This window comes from Rhinoraja longicauda, chromosome 20 (genome assembly GCF_053455715.1).
Source record: "Rhinoraja longicauda isolate Sanriku21f chromosome 20, sRhiLon1.1, whole genome shotgun sequence".
NCBI classification, from domain to species: Eukaryota; Metazoa; Chordata; class Chondrichthyes; order Rajiformes; family Arhynchobatidae; genus Rhinoraja; species Rhinoraja longicauda.
Genome location: NC_135972.1, coordinates 5,703,741 through 5,721,285, shown reverse-complemented (window position 1 = coordinate 5,721,285; position 17,545 = coordinate 5,703,741). Strand labels below are relative to the sequence as shown.

At 41.0% G+C, this 17,545-nt stretch overlaps 1 protein-coding gene across 3 annotated transcripts in view; it reads left to right on the top strand.

Annotated features, from left to right (window-relative positions):
- Positions 1 to 17,545, top strand: part of LOC144603518 (ELKS/Rab6-interacting/CAST family member 1-like) — a 422,464-nt gene that overhangs the window by 8,249 nt on the left and 396,670 nt on the right. For all 3 annotated transcript variants that reach the window (XM_078416811.1, XM_078416813.1, XM_078416812.1), the window contains exon 2: positions 7,950 to 8,762. In XM_078416811.1, coding sequence (XP_078272937.1) covers positions 8,094 to 8,762 — 669 coding nt within the window. In that variant the 5' untranslated portion in view covers positions 7,950 to 8,093. The remainder of the gene's footprint in view (positions 1 to 7,949; positions 8,763 to 17,545) is intronic.

Genomic DNA, 17,545 nt, shown 5'->3' with positions numbered 1-17,545 from the left:
TGTCATGATGGTTCCAATTCATGCATCAGTGGCTTTGGTTGATTGATCACGCATTCCAGTGTGGGTTTTGTATTAATTGTTGTTTGAAAGTTCTCTGAGATTTGCAGAAGGCACTTCTGGAATAATTTTCATGGCAAGGGTTAATCACAGTTTGAGGAGCTGGTTGATAGATATAGGTGCCATTGAAAGAGATTTGGAGTAATTCTGTAGGTACAAGGGAGACTGCAGATTCTGGAATTGGAGCAAAAGAGTCGAGCAACATCTGTGGGGGAAATGAACAGTTGATATTTCGGGATGTGACCCTGTAAGTGCAGTCCTGATGTAGAATCACAACCCAAAAATGTTGATAGCCTCCTCCCCAGTTGCTGGTTGACATGCTGAATTCCTCCAACGGTTTTTATTTGCAAGAGTAATTCCATACACGTATAGCAGATTTGTGTAACATGGGTCATGCTGTCCTGTGTACAGGGGCAACAGCAAACCATTTTTTCTTAAATGCAACTGAAATAAAGATGCTTTTTTGACAGATCATCAGGTTGGAATGTTGGCTCTCTCTACACTGCATGACTGAGTAGTTCCTGCACGTTCTTTTTAGATTGTAAAAAGTCCCAATATTTATTTTCCTCCATGTGCCATTCTTCAATAGCCAGCTTCTGCCTAATATATAAAACTCTAACTTGCCATTAACATTGAGAATGTAGATTGTACGTACTTTCTAAAGTCTTAGCTTGCTGGATTTTCTACTGCAAAATTTGCAAGAAATCTAGCCTGCCTATGTTATCATATCCACACTTATCAGGGAAATTGCCCAGCTGGTTAAGTAACTAGTTGATGTTTTGTTCTTCAAAACAATACTTTAATCACTTGAGTGTCTGTTGCTGGTTTTAATTGGTAAAAAATGCTGTTATTTTAATCTTTGGTTAATTGAAAAAGGGCATGCCAGAATAAATAAATTGGCAACTATTTATTTCACATCAGTTTTTAATTTCAGTTTATAATCAATGCACTAGTCTCAATGCAATATTCCTTTAAGAATATAACAGAAGTGTGATTTAAAATAAATCTTTTTTGGCATGCAGATATTACTGGTAAGGCTCCACCTTGGATTGTTACAGTCTTTCTCATAAAGGTACTCGCCCATTGCTGTATGGTATGAAGTTCCAGGAGTTGGATCCAGTGACTATGAAGAAATATCAATATTTTGCAAACTAAAGATGGTGTGTGAGTTGGGGTAGTAGGGGGAGAGCGTGGAAGGGGAGGGAAGGAAACCTAAATAGAATTGAATATTATTGAAACACAAAGTCCTCGAGCAACTGAAATTTTTTGAGATTAAGTCGTGCGGCAAATCCTGCGGCATTGTGCAAGGGGCTGGCTTCCAACAACTATTACAATCTTTTTGTGCCGATGTGATATAAACCATGGGAATCTTTTTGCCATGATTCCCATTGATTCTAGTTTTATCAGAGCACCATGAAATCACTTGCTGAAGTAGGCCTTGATGGCAAGAACATCAATCACTTCCATTTGGGGCAACATAAACCTTAAGTGCTACTGTTAAGTTGTTGCCATGTTCCAAAGCCTTAGTTTTCAGTGTGCTTGTGCATTACGTGGTTTCAAGTTATCTTCAGATAGGCTCCTATGACAGTGATAATCTCGGGAGGAAGCAGAGATGGATCAGCCACTTAGTATTTGCAAATGCTTCAGTCTTGTCTTTGGCACTCATATTTTGCTGTAATTGACGATGGGAATGGTCCTCCCCCTCCTGTTAGCTGTTAAATTAATTTGGTGTTCGCTGTCAACAGTCGCATTTTATTCCATGGCAGCCTGCAACATGACCCGGCATATCCTTAACTCTATTACTAGCATGTCAGGATGTCAAGTCTGGTTCAGTGAAGAGTGCAGAAGCCAATACTAAAAAACGAAATACCAGATGTATTTTCAAGCAAAAATGATGTACCGACCGATCTGTGATGCTGCCAATGTGCTAAGCAAAACAAAGCTAAGCGATCTTGCAATCATAAGAAATGATCAAAGGTCTGCAATTCTGTTGCATTAAGTTATGAATGACAGTGGAGAGCCGAGACGGGAATGAGGAGAAAGAAGCTTCAAGAGTATCCTTTTGCACAATGATGGCACAAACCAATATGCAAATGCTAAATTAAAGGCTGGATCATTTTTAATCATCAATCAAAAAATGTAAATAATCATCTTGGCTACTTCTTGAGATCCCCATCAGAGAAATTACTCCAGTCAATTTGATTCACAACACCAGCATCTATCTGTCTTTTTTTTAATCCTACCAAAGCAATCTAAAATCACTTGAAAGGGACTTTGGAGGATCCTCTTAGATCTGGTTGCCTATGGAAATTTATCTCTGTTTTCTGTGGGGTGGCATGCAAATCGTGATTCTTTCCATTGAGTCCACACAGACTTAAGGATGCGGGTTATGAAATCCTGTGTGTTTGTTTCTGTCCTTTAAATCTTTCTTGCTGAAACATTGCAGCTTGCCTCAACCAGCCTAATCCACAAAACAAATGAGGAAACAATCAAAGCTACGTTGTCTCCAGTTCCAAGGTCACATAAATCTTGGTTATCAAGTTGCTGTATGCATGCATGTGTGCACATCAAGAGAGCAATCTGCCAGCTAAAAAAGAGCCACCTCCTTGCAAAGACCCACATTGATGATGAAATTACCCGTTGTTTTGAGTTTTGGTCATCTGAGAGTGTTTGGAAATAAGACTTCTAATAGAGCTCCAGATCTACTCCTCGCATGTATGCTTCAAGGACGTGCTACCCACAGCAGATACTTCAAAGCACTAGAAAGGTACTTTGCTGGACATAGCAAATTATTAAATCCCTCAATCCCATGGCAGGATAAGCAAATCAGTGTCACTATAGTTCCCCTTGTTAACATGCTCAATTATCAAGACTTTAATTACACTCAACTAGCTCTGGTGATAGCCCACATTATTTGCATGACCAACATGACGTTTGCATAACAAAAGTATCTAACATTAACAGTAGGATGCAAATAATTAAATCTCCCTGACCAACAGCACTTCGGAAGTACCAGATGGATTTGGGATCTTTTTAAATTCATTGTTGTTTCACTTTGGACATTCTCTTGCTGACCGAGAGGGACAATTCTAACTTAATTCCTGATATGAGCTATAAATTTGCACTAGGGCTCCTTTTGTTTAGTACCTACTGGTCCAGTCATTCAGTCTGTTGCTTTTCTGAGATATTTGCTTTCTGCTTTATTTTCTAGGTAGCTACTCTAAATGAGGTTATGTTAGACTTGTGTGAAGATTACTTTTATAAAAACAGTCATAAAGGATGGAGACATATAATATTTAAAAGTTAGCCAATCGAATGTTTTATTATGAACTTGGGAAACTATGTAACATTTATTTCTTTAATGCTGCTTTTAACATTTGTACAGATCTTTCCATTGGTAGTAGTGTGACGGAGGAACTGGAGGAAATCCACATTAGGCAGGAAATGGTGTTGGGTAGACTGATGGGACTGAAGGCTGATAAATCTCCAGGGCCTGGTGGTCTGCATCCCAGGGTACTTAAGGAAGTAGCTCTAGAAATTGTGGACGCATTGGTGATCATTTTCCAATGTTCTATAGATTCAGGATCAGTTCCTGTGGATTGGAGGGTAGCTAATGTTATCCCACTTTTTAAGAAAGGAGGGAGAGAGAAAACGGGAAATTATAGACCAGTTAGTCTGGCATCAGTGGTGGGGAAGATGCTGGAGTCAATTATAAAAGACGAAATTGTGGAGCATTTGGATAGCAGTAACAAGATTGTTCCGAGTAGGCATGGATTTACAATAGACAATAGACAATAGGTGCAGGAGGAGGCCATTCGGCCCTTCGAGCCAGCACCGCCATTCAATGTGATCATGGCTGATCATTCTCAATCAGTATCCCGTTCCTGCCTTCTCCCCATACCCCCTAACCCCGCTATCCTTAAGAGCTCTATCCAGCTCTCTCTTGAATGCATTCAGAGAATTGGCCTCCACTGCCTTCTGAGGCAGAGAATTCCACAGATTCACAACTCTCTGACTGAAAAAGTTTTTCCTCATCTCAGTTCTAAATGGCCTACCCCTTATTCTTAAACTGTGGCCCCTTGTTCTGGACTCCCCCAACATTGGGAACATGTTTCCTGCCTCTAACGTGTCCAACCCCTTAATAATCTTATACGTTTCGATAAGATCTCCTTTCATTCTTCTAAATTCCAGTGTATACAAGCCTAGTCGCTCCAGTCTTTCAACATATGAAAGTCCCGCCATTCCGGGAATTAACCTAGTAAACCTACGCTGCACGCCCTCAATAGCAAGAATATCCTTCCTCAAATTTGGAGACCAAAACTGCACACAGTATTCCAGGTGCGGTCTCACTAGGGCCCTGTACAACTGCAGAAGGACCTCTTTGCTCCTATACTCAACTCCTCTTGTTATGAAGGCCAACATTCCATTGGCTTTCTTCACTGCCTGCTGTACCTGCATGATTCCTTTCAGTGACTGATGCACGAGGACACCCAGATCTCGTTGTACGTCCCCTTTTCCTAACTTGACACCAGGCAGATAATACTCTGCCTTCCTATTCTTACCACCAAATTGGATAACCTCACACTTATCCACATTAAACTGCATCTGCCATGCATCTGCCCACTCACACAACCTGTCCAAGTCACCCTGCAACCTCATAGCATCTTCCTCACAGTTCACACTACCACCCAGCTTTGTATCATCTGCAAATTTGCTAATGGTACTTTTAATCCCTTCATCCAAGTCATTAATGTATATTGTAAATAGCTGTGGTCCCAGCACCGAGCCTTGCGATCCCCCTGCCATTCTGAAAGGGACCCATTTATCCCCACTCTTTGTTTTCTGTCTATCAACCAATTTTCTATCCATGTCAGTACCCTACCCCCAATACCATGTGCTCTAATTTTGCCCACTAATCTCCTATGTGGGACCTTGTCGAAGGCTTTCTGAAAGTCAAGGTACACCACATCCACTGGCTCTCCCCAGTCAATTTTCCTAGTTACATCCTCAAAAAATTCCAGAAGATTAGTCAAGCATGATTTCCCCTTTGCATGGCAGATGCAGTTTAATGTGGATACGTGTGAGGTTATCCACTTTGGTGGTAAGAATAGGAAGGCAGAGTATTATCTGAATGGTGTCAAGTTAGGAACAGGGGACGTACAACGAATGTTGGGGGAGTCCAGAAACAGGGGCCACAAATTTGAGGAAGGATATTCTTGCTATTGAGGGCGTGCAGCGTAGGTTTACTAGGTTAATTCCCGGAATGGCAGGACTGTCGAATGTTGAAAGACTGGAGCGACTAGGCTTGTATACACTGGAATTTAGAAGGATGAGAGGGGATCTTATCGAAACATATAAGACTATTAAGGGGTTGGACACGTTAGAGGCAGGAAACATGTTCCCAATGTTGGGGGAGTCCAGAAACAGGGGCCACGGTTTAAGAATAAGGGGTAGGCCATTTAGAAAGGAAATTAGGAAAAACGTTTTCAGTCAGAGAGTTGTTAATCTGTGGAATTCTCTGCCTCAGAAGGCAGTGGAGGCCAATTCTCTGAATGCATTCAAGAGAGAGCTAGATAGAGCTCTTAAGGATAGCGGTGTCAGGGGGTATGGGGAGAAGGCAGGAATGGGGTACTGATTGAGAATGATCAGCCATGATCACATTGAATGGCGGTGCTGGCTCAAGGGGCCGAATGGCCTATTCCTGCACCTATTGTCTATTAAGTAGAATGATTTGGCGGAGCCAATAAATGTTTGATGCCATTGCAAGTGTAAAACTCAAATGTAAAGTGCGCTGTCCATTTATCAGATGGTAATTCCTGCCAAGCTCCAAGGTTAGCAAAAATCTATTTGTTCAATTATACATTCCGCTGTTGTATAGACACCTGCAGTTCTTGACTTCAATCCCATTTGAATATATGTTTGAGTATAAGGAACTGTTCATGCCTCTTGACAAACATTGGCATGACGAACGATCAAATTGGCCTGTTCTCTTGACATAAATGGTGACTTGGATGGTATTGCTTTACATTACCTATAGGGTAGCACGGTGGCGCAGTGGTAGAGTTGATTCCTTACAATGCTTACAGCGCCGAGACCCGGGTTAGATCTGACTGTAGGGAGTTTGTACATTCTTCTCATGACCGCCTGGGTTTACTTCGAGATCTTTAGTTTCATCCCACAATCCAAAGACGTACAGGTATCTAGGTTAATTGGCTTGGTGTATGTGTAAATTGTCCCTAGTGTGTGTAGGATAGTGTCAATGTGAGGGGATTGCTGGTCTGTGCGGACGCTGTGGGCTGAAGGGCCCGTTTCCACACTGTATCTCTGAACTAATCTAAACTAATTACCTGAAAACTGTAATGGACTGGCATATGACATGGTTATTTCAGCCTCATTATTAACATTGGCCGCTGCAGCCGTGCAAAGCATATGGCAGTGGCCTTCATATTGACACTTCTAATGTGTTCAGCATATAGCTTGTCTGCAAATCTTTTTCTTCCTAATAATTGGAATAGCTACAAGTTTGCCTGTTTGTGCTTAGCTGCCTCTTCTCCCTTGCTGAAACTGTGTGGCAGTCCTTTAGCCTCCTGTGTACTTGCACTCTTATTCATTGTCTATTCCACTATTTAGAGGCATAAACACTCAATCTTGTTTAAATTTTCTTCCCCCCCAAAAATTGGTTGGTTTAGATTTAATAACGGGATAACAAAACGATTTGGCTTTTGGTATTTTTCATTTTTTAATTTGGTCTGAGGGACCTTCGCAAAACACACTTTCTAAGTCTCTGGTTGGCCTCCAGTTTGTTCACACTGGAGAGAATAAAATCTTATTCCACTGAAGAGAAACTCGTAAAGGAACATTCAGACTGTGCTATATATTAACTGACCATATGTCTTGCTTATGTAGTTAGAATTAAATACGCCATGCCTCCTTTCCATTATCCTTAGCTTTTTGACACATACTTTGAATTATTTTCAATCTCCAGATTTTGGTAAACTTGTGAACATGCTTCTGCAATAGCAATTACTTCAAAGCCATCACTTTACTTATCTTATTTGTGCTTTGTACAGTCAAACAACTATTAATGATGATTTTATTATTTGCCTATAATGGTGTTTTTATTTGTTACTTCGGCACATTGTTTTACACTCTTTATCATTATACTGCCCTATTTGTCTTTTCACTTCAGATTTCTAAATTTTCCTTCCCTCAGGACAATTTAGTTTAAAGCAATGAGTGTTTTCTTTTAAATCAGCCCAGATTTTGCAGGATAGGAATTGTTATTGGTATTATCCTTGGGCATATCAATTAACTTGAGTTGTCAAATTTATTTTTTTTAGTTTCAAAATGAATTGCAGGTGTAATCACATTAATCATTGGAAAAGACTTTGACTTTGACTTATTTTCAATGGATTTTCCAAAGTACTTTAAACACACCAATGAAATCAATTAACTATTTTTCAGCAGTCCAGTGAAAAGGTGTTTTTTGTAGGGTTGCCAAGAATTTTCTCACTTGCTTGGCTGCGGAAACATGACAGACCAAAGTTGGTACGTGGGAGATATCGTTTTTTATTTAGTTTCCTTTTCTGAAAGCTACATCATCGTATTGTTTTGATGCTCTGATTCCACAAAAAATTCCAGTGACTGCATGTATAATATTCTAATGTTGGGAGATTCAGCTGGCAATTTAAAAAAAAATAGCAGGTGTTCACATTTATCCAAATTTCCTTTCTTGATGTGATTTGTTTGGAATATGTTTGGTATTTTTGTAGCACTAGTCAAAAATTGAGCACTTGTTTTATGGATGCTTAAAGTAACCAACTTGTAAGCTTTTGCAGCATGTAAAAGTTTATGTATGCTTTATTAATTCTTACACTTTTGTTTTAAAATAGATGAAATTTCAATGGCCTGGCATGGACGTCCAATCATATTTCAATAGAATGTGCTGAGTCTGACAAACTTGTAAAACTGAAGTCAAACAGAGAGGATCTAGTTTTGTTTAATTGGTCAAGAACATATTTGAATTCTGTTCAGCTATGCATGGAAGCTCGCGGTCGGTGGGTAAAATGGAGCAAAGTAACCAGAGTCCTGGACGCTCACCAAGACTACCAAGGTCACCACGACTGGGCCACCGGCGAACAAACAGCACTGGAGGCAATTCTGGTGCTAATACTGGTAGCGGCGGTGGAAAAACTTTGTCAATGGAGAATATCCAGTCACTGAATGCTGCATATGCTACTTCCAGCCCCATGTATTTAAGTGATCATGACCATGTTGGTGTAGATTCGCCCAAGACGACAATGACATTGGGTAGAGCTTCTGGACGCTTGCCATTCGGTGTTAGGATGAATACCATGGGAAGCAGTCCAAACATTGCCACAACTGGTGTGGCTAGTGATGCCATAGCTTTTGGCGAACATCACCTACTGACAACAAGCTTAGCCTCTACTGTACCACATTCATTGCGGCAGGCAAGGGATAATACAATTATGGATCTGCAGTCACAATTGAAGGAAGTCCTCCGTGAGAATGATCTGCTTCGAAAAGAAGTTGACATGAAAGAGGGAAAGCTCAGCTCCTCCATGAACAGTATCAAAACATTTTGGAGTCCAGAGCTGAAGAAGGAGCGAGCACTTCGTAAAGATGAGGTGGCAAAGATGACTATTTGGAAAGAGCAATTTCGGGTTCAACAGGATGAAAATCAGGTGGGATTCAGTTTTTTAGATATTTGAGATGTAAAACCACAACAATAAATTTGAAATGTCTACAACTAATTTAAATTTTGTAAACTATAAAAGTCCGACAGATGATCATCGGAAGCAAAAAACGAATACTAGTGCATGTCCATTAACATTCAGCTTCTATGCGCAGAATAGGTAAATTAATATTTTGTGTGTGTCATAGAGTGAAACCGTGTGGAAACCGGCCCTTCGGCCCAACTCGCCCACACCAGCCAACAATGTCTCAGCTACACTGGTTCCACTTGCCTGCGCTTGGTCCATATCCCTCCAAACCTGTCCTATCCATGTACCTGCCTAACTGTTTCTTAAATGATGGGATAGTCCCAGCCTCAATTACCTCCACTGGCAGCTTGATCCACACACCCTCCACTCTTTGTGTGGAAAAAGTTACCCCTCGGATTCCTATTAAATCTTTTCCCCTTCACCTTGAACCTATGTCCTCTGGTCCTCGGTTCCCATACTCTGGGCAAAAGATTCTGTGTATCTACCCGATCTATTCCTTTCATGATCTTATACACCTCTATAAGATCCCCCCTCATCCTCCTGCACTCCATGGAATAGACCCAGCCTACTCAACCTCTCCCTATAGCTCACACCTTCTAGTCCTGGCAACAATCACGTAAATCTTTTCTGAACCCTTTCAAGCTTGACAATATCTTTCCTATAACATGATGCTCAGAACTGAACACAATATTCTAAATGCGGTCTCACCGACGTCTTATACAACTGCAACATGACCTCCCAACTTCTATACTCAATACCCTAACTGATGAAGACCAAAAGCCTTTTTGACCACCTTATCTGCCTGTGATTCGACCTTCAAGGAACCATGCACCTGTACTGCATGATCCTTCTGCTCGACAACACTACCCAGAGGCCTACCATTTACTGTGTAGGTCCTGCCCTTGTTCGACGTCCCAAAATGCAACATCTTACACTTCTCTGCATTAAATTCCATCAACCATTCCTCTGCCCACCTGGCCAATCGATCCAGATCCTGCTGCAATCATTCACAACCATCTTCACTATCTGCAAACCACTAACTTTTGTATCATCAGCAAACTTGCTAATCTTGACCTGTATGTTCTCATCCAAATCATTATAGTTTCTTAAACTTGAAATTGATAACAAACTACAAAATAAATACAGATAATGCGAGAAATACTTGGCAGATCAGGCCACATCTTTGTGAAGAAGGAACCAACAATGTCAAAATCAAAATGTAATTAAATCATTGATTTTTACTAATTGAAATTTTGATGTGATGCCTATGTGCAATGAAGTTGCGTGGTTGGAGAAAATACCAAATGATTACTTCCCTGTAGTTTACCCGTCCATTCTTGTATGCATATGTACAATTCGATGACTACCTTGTATTAATGACCTCTATGTTTGACCCATACATTGGAAATATTTTCTCTTCGCTCCTCTATTTCAGTTGTGGATTTGTAATTTTTAGGACCTCTTTTAGATTACATCTCAGCCTGAAAGACTGAGTTATGAGAAATAGAAGTAGGAGTCATAATTCTATTTTCTTATGACTGAGCCATTCTCAGTCATTGGACTTGAAAGTAGGGCTCAACCATTCGACTCCTTGGACATGCTCCATAATTCAGTAAGATCATGGCTGATCTTTTATTTTGGTGCCGCCTTAATGTGTTGTCATAACCTGAATATCTCAATATACAAAAATTCCCAAGCACTCAACAACTGTGTTGGGGTTAGCTGGCCAATTGGATGCAAAATTGGCTTGTTGGAAAGATTTAAAGAGTGGTTGTGGAGTGGGGGGTGGGGGGAGGTTGTGAATAGTAGTGTGGCACAGGGGATGGTACTCGATTCCCTGTTGTTTGTTCAGCATTTTGTGTCTACTTTTTACAACCATCAGATTTTTGGGCTGACTCGCGCAACCCAATACTACCTTGACAACAGTACACTTCCGACCATCTCTTGCACTACTATGAACTTTTTCTAATTATATCTTCCACTAATGTCTTGCTTTTTGGCACAAACGTTTTCTTCTCTTTTCACTGTCTTGTGAAATTTGTTTTTGTGTGGTGTCAGAGTCAAAGCTGGCAGGATTTTCATTGTGCCTGTACCTCATCGTAAATGTGCATGTGACAATAAACTTGACTTTGCTTGATTGACTGTGGTCATATCTTGTCCTTGGTGTGTGAAAACAGTTTTTGGGACTAATTATATAGAGATAGTGCTTGTCCTATACATTTGTTGCAATCTAAACTGCTTCCAAAGGCACACCAGAACTGCATTTTATTTTAACTAGGGTAAGTATTTTTAGTTGCATTTAAATGTATAAATATCATGGTTTTGCTACTCAGCACTCCTTGCAATCTTCGGTGTATTTGTTTAGTCTATCTTGCCAAAGATTTGTCATCTCCCATTCTTCTTCTGATTGGTGCGGGTAAAGGATTTTTATTTGAATGCTTCATTTAGAAATAAACAGCAGCTATGCTTCTTTGGAGTCCATGTAACAGGACGTGCTGTACACCAACTTCAAAAAACTGGAGTCTCCTGTTTAGCTGAAGAACAGTTAAAATAGTGTAATTAAATTTGGAAAGTCAGCATCACAGTATTAAAGCATGTGTCAGTGAAAAGCACTTGGCTTATGACAGCCAGTGTAACCAGCTTAGTGAGCAAGGACAGGAACAGACTTTGGAGTTGTCAAGGTGGTATACAGCCTGGCAAATGCTCAGTAGATACAGTCAAGGAGGAGATGGGGTGGGTGACTGATTGACACGTAGCAGGACACTTGATCTCTCACATTTGTTCAGACAAAGTGGGATTAGAGTGGGTAAAGGGAATGGAGAATTCAAAATGGATTGTGTGGGAAATGAAAATGTCTAGAAATGGTTGGTCAGGGGAGTGGGCTGTGAGGAGATGTTGATGTGAGAAGGAAATAGTGATGCACCTTTCTTCTCCTCCATATATTTACCTCCCATCACCAAGTACCCAATTTACCTATTCCCCTCTTTCCCTTTTATCCCTCTCTTCCCTCTTTCCCCTACTCCTGTCCACTTCCACCCATATTCCTCCCTCTGCTTTATATCTGCCTTCAAACCAACTCCAAACCCACCTATATCCATGTATCGCTTGCCAGACTTTGTCCCACACCCAGCTCTCTTTTCCAACTACTCCCGTCTACTCCACTAAGCCTGGAGAAGGGTCCTGACCTGAAACAGCATCTGTCCATTCCAGATGCTGACTGACCTGCTGACTTCCTCTAGAACTTTGTTTATTGCAAAATATTCCATCATACTCCAGACTTTATTCAGTGATGATGGAGGAAAGGCTTTGATGTGTCTGAGATGAGACACTTGTTGCAGGGATTTGATGTCTCGCGTTTGTAGCCACAATATTTTCGTCAGTTTAAGCTTTTACTCATTGGTGTCTCTGGGAAGTTCATGTTGGACATTCTGTAGTTATGCCAATGAATATTAAGTACAGGTGGTTGAAGTCTCCCGTCTTGATTTGGGCTTTCACTAGCATTTGTACAGCACATGTTACTTGGTACTTGTCTTTCAAGTTTAATGTTGCAAATATAGTTTGCTTTTTGAATTTATGAATCAATCTGAAGAAGGGTTCCAGCCCAAAATGTAATCTTTCCACTTCCTTGCTACCTACAAATGCTACCTGATTTGCTGAGTTCCTCCAGCAGTTTGTTTATTGCTCACGTCTTGACAGTACGCTGGATTGAATTTATCTTGCTTTTTATAGCTGGTATGTTTTTGGATAATCTTCCATATTTGTTTGATAGACATGGGGGGGGGGGATGGAATGAAACTAAATGTTTTCTACTTTTTTTTCAGCATCTTGTCATCCCCTCGCCTCTTCTCCCCACAAAAAATGATGTGATAACATAGAAACATAGAAAATAGGTGCAGGAGTAGGCCATTCGGCCCTTTGAGCTTGCACCGCCATTCAATATGATCATGGCTGATCATCCTACTCAGTATCCTGTATCTGCCTTCTCTCCATACCCCCTGATCCCTTTAGCCACAAGGGCCACATCTAACTCCCTCTTAAATATAGCCAATTAACTGGCCTCAACTATCCTCTGGCAGAGAATTCCACAGATTCACCACTCTGTGTGAAAAAAAACTTTCTCATCTCGGTCCTAAAAGACTTCCCCCTTATCCTTATACTGTGATAAATCAGTACACAGTCCACCAGGGAGGCAAACATATAAAATATATATTTTCTATCCCTTTCCTTAAAGATTTCAATATTGTTTCAATGATTGGACAGTTTGCTTATCACTATGCATGTTTCTCCATCTATTCTGTGTAGTAACTAGTTGTTTAGTTTGTAAGGAAGTTTACTTTATCTGTTAAATCTCAATGATCTAAACATTTTTAGAAATTTGCTTTCAGAAGAGTGGATAGTGATGTTGTATATTCTCAGATATGCATTTTCCCTTTGTACAGCTGCTTAATTTTTCTTACCCCACTTAAAACTATAAAGGGGTTCCAGCAGGTGGATAGTGAATCTTCATGTCTAATACACACGCAATGGCTTTTGCAAACACACCTGATTTTATGGGACCAACTTTGTTGTAAATGATTTTTTTCGTAAAAGATGTTTTAAATATAAAAATGGAGCATATTTTGCGTGAGCAACATTGTGATTTACAAATTAGAGAATCTAAATTGTGAACTTGAAACCTCATACCCTGTTACCAAGACTATCTAATTGCATGCAATATCATCTTTCTCTCGAACCATCTGCTGCTTAAATCCTCACAGAATGATGGTCAAGTCTTGAGCTCAAACGGTCATAGAGTCATAGAGTCCTACAGCCCTACAGCACAGAAAGAGGCCCTTCGGCCCATCGTGTCCGCGCCGCCCGTTACCAAACACAGTCTAATTTTAATCCCATTTTCCCGCATTTGGACCGTAGCCCTGAATGTTGTAGCATTTCAAGTGCCCATCCAAATGCCTCTGAAACGTTGTGAGTGTTCCCGCCTCCACCACCACCCCAGGCAGTGAGTTCCAGACTCCAACCACCCTCTGGGTGAAAAAGTTCTTTCTCACATCCCCCCGAAACCTCCCTCCCCTTACCCTGTATCTATGTCCCCTCGTTGTTGAACCTTCCACCAGTGGAAGAAGTTCCCCGCCATCTACCTTATCCATGCCCCTCATGATCTTGTACACCTCGATCATGTCCCCTCTCAGCCTTCTCTGCTCCAGGGAAAACAACCCCAGTCTGCCCAGTCTCTCCTCATAGCCGAGGCCCTTCATCCCTGGCAGCATCCTGTTGAATCTCCTCTGCACCCTCTCCAAAGCTATCACATCCTTTCTATAATGTGGTGACCAGAACTGTACACAATACTCCAGCTGTGGCCTCACCAGTGTTCTGTACAATTCCATCATTACCCCCCTACTTTTATATTCGATGCCCCGGCTAATGAAGGCCAGTAACCCATATGCCTTTTTAACCACCCTATCCACCTGTCCTGCTGCCTTCAAGGACTTGTGTACCTGTACTCCAAGGTCCCTCTGTACCCCTGTCTTCCCTAGGGTCCTTCCATTCATGGTGTACTCCCTCTCCAAGTTATTTCTGCCAAAGTGCATCACCTCGTACTTTTCAGGATTAAATTCCATCTGCCACTGCTCCGCCCATCTGACCATCTCATCTATATCTTCCTGCAGCTTGCAGATCCCTTCTTCGCTATTCACCACCCCCCCCTACCTTTGTGTCATCTGCAAAATTGCTGATCATGCCCTGTACGTTGACATCCAGATCATTTATGTAGATTACAAACAGTAAGGGACCCAACACCGATCCCTGCGGCACCCCACTGGACACCGGCCTCCAGTCACAGAAGCACCCTTCTACCATCACCCTCTGCCTTCTGTCACTAAGCCAGTTTTTTATCCATTTTGCCAAGGTGCCCTGGATCCCATGGGCTCTTACCTTCTTGACTAGTCTCCTGTGTGGGACCTTGTCAAAAGCCTTACTGAAATCCATGTATACCACATCCACTGCACTACCCCCATCTACCTCCTTGGTCACCCCTTCAAAAAATTCAATCAAGTTAGTCAGACACAACCTTCCCTTAACAAAGCCATGTTGACTATCCTTAATTAACCCTTGATCCTCCAAGTGAAGACTGATTCTGTCCCTCAGAATCTTTTCTAGCAGCTTCCCCACCACCGATGTCAGACTCACCGGCCTGTAGTTCCCAGGTTTATCCCTACTGCCCTTTTTAAATAATGGCACCACATTAGCTATCCTCCAGTCCTCCGGTACATCCCCTGTTGCAAGAGAGGCTCTGAAAATTTGTGCCAGAGCCCCTGCAATCTCCTCCCTTGCCTCTCTCAGCATCCTGGGATACATCTCGTCAGGGCCCGGAGACTTATCCACTTTTAAGCCTGCCAGAGCCTCCAGCACTGCCTCCCTGTCAATAGCAATATGCTCAAGAACATCACAACCCTCCTGCTCCATTTCTAAGTCTGCATCGCCCTCCTCCCTCGTAAAAACAGATGCAAAAAAATCATTTAAAACATCTACATCCTCTGGCTCCACACACAGCTTTCCACTATGGTCCCTGATGGGCCCCACTCTTTCCCTCCATATCCTCTTACCCTTGATATACTTATAGAACACTTTGGGATTTTCTTTTATTTTGCCCGCTAGTGCTATCTCATGGCCCCTTTTTGCTCTCCTAATTTCTTTTTGAAGAACTGCCCTACACCTTCTGTATTCCTCTAATGATGTCTGTGCCTTAAGTTCTTTATGCCTTCCAAAAGCCCCCCTTTTTTTTCGAATCAATCCTACTATATCGTTCGACATCCAAGGTTCTTTGGACTTGTTTGTCCCACCCTTGAACTTTAGGGGAACATGCTTCCTCTGTACTTTTTCAATTATTCCTTTGAATGACTCCCACTGTTTTGATGCGGTCCTCCCCACGAGAAGCTGATCCCACTCCACCAGGGCCAACTTCTGCCTTATCAGATTAAAATCGGCATTGCCCCAATTTAGAAATTTTCCTCTTTCCTCTGGTCCCTCTTTATCCTTTTCCATTACCACCTTAAATATCACTGAATTGTGATCACTGTCACCAAAATGGTCTGCCACTGACACTTCAGCCACCTGTCCGGCCTCATTTCCCAAGATTAAGTCCAATACCGCCCCGCGGTGTAAAAGCAAATGCAGGAATTCAGATGCCGGCTCTCAGACACAATATTTAAATTGTGTTGTCTGTTTAGGTTGATATTACGTTCCATTCGGGGGAAGAGCAAGGTAGTTGCTTCTGTCCCAATGTATTTCTTTTACAATTTTTTTCTTCCCACATTGTACATTTGCTCCATGTTAATTTGGCCATTAGTTCCTCTATTGCAGGGATATTGGTCCTAAATATGTATAAATGTGTCTTTTTCCTTTCTTTCACGTCCACCCTCCCTGCAAACAAATCTTCTGACCTTGATGTCATTTATGGTTCAGTTAGTGATAATTTCACCATTTAATTCAAATATTATTCAAGTCTGACTTTAGGAATTATTTCCCAATTCCAATGGAAGGTCATTGATCAGAAATATGAACTCTTTTTCTGTCTGCAGTTACTGCATAACTGCTAAATATTTTCAGCATTTGCAGTTTTAAAAAAAAATTGGATTTACAGGATCTGCATTTGTTTTTTTTTTGTTTTTGAGTTTTAAATGAACCATTAAAGCTAAAATAAAGATCTGGAAATTAAAATGGGGTTAAGATTTAAGAAATATGCAAGGTTTGGTTAAAAATTAGTGTTTCATTTGCACAGCCTTGATGAGGTGCCATCTAAAAACCTAATCAGTACTGGCATTGCATCTGAGGAAAATTTCATATATTTTAACTGCATTTATACCAGCACTTGAAACTTAAATTATGGGACAGATGAGTGTAAAAGCATGAAGCGGTCTTCATAAATTGTGGCATTCTCTTTTCCCCCAAAAGAGGCTGATATTTAAAAATGATAAAAGATACATCCAGTGAAATTGCTGATCCAGAAATTTGAGACTCTATCTCAAAAACCAGGAAACACTTTGAATACTTAAGTAATTGAAATGTGGAATTCTCTCCCAAAACGGGCAATGAATATGGACCAGCGGATTGATTTTTTTTCAATTCGAATGTCAACATTTTATTTGGACATATGCACAAAGTGAGAAAGTGCAGATGAGCTATAAATTGGGCATCACATTATTGAATGGTGGAATAGGCTTGAGGGTCTGAATGGCCTATTTCTGTTTTGGATACAAATTCTATTTCCGTTCTCTAACTTGTGTAAATGATTAGATCCATTGATTTGAAGTCGACATGGTATAGTTGGTTTTGTAATCCATTAATTTATTATCCTTTTTAGAGGGTAATGAATGGTTATTTGAAAGGAAATCGATATGACTTGCATTTTGTGAGATCAATCATTAATGCATAATAGAGAAGGATTGAAACATTGAGCAGTCAAGTGTACTGCACAGCTGAACTGTTTGAATCATTATGAACAGTGGTGAGTAATCATAGTTGGAAAAACTGAACCAAACATTTCAGCAGTGCAGTTCTTATGTAAATAATCAAATAAAATGTGCAGACAGCTTATAAAGACAAAGAAAATAGAAAAGCAAAGCACAGGAACAGGCAAAGCACAGGAACAGGCATTCCCTGCATATTTGTGTGCCTATCTAAAAGCCTCTTAAATGTCACTATCATTCCTGCCTCCTCCACCACCTTTCCTGGCAGCTATCACTCACTAT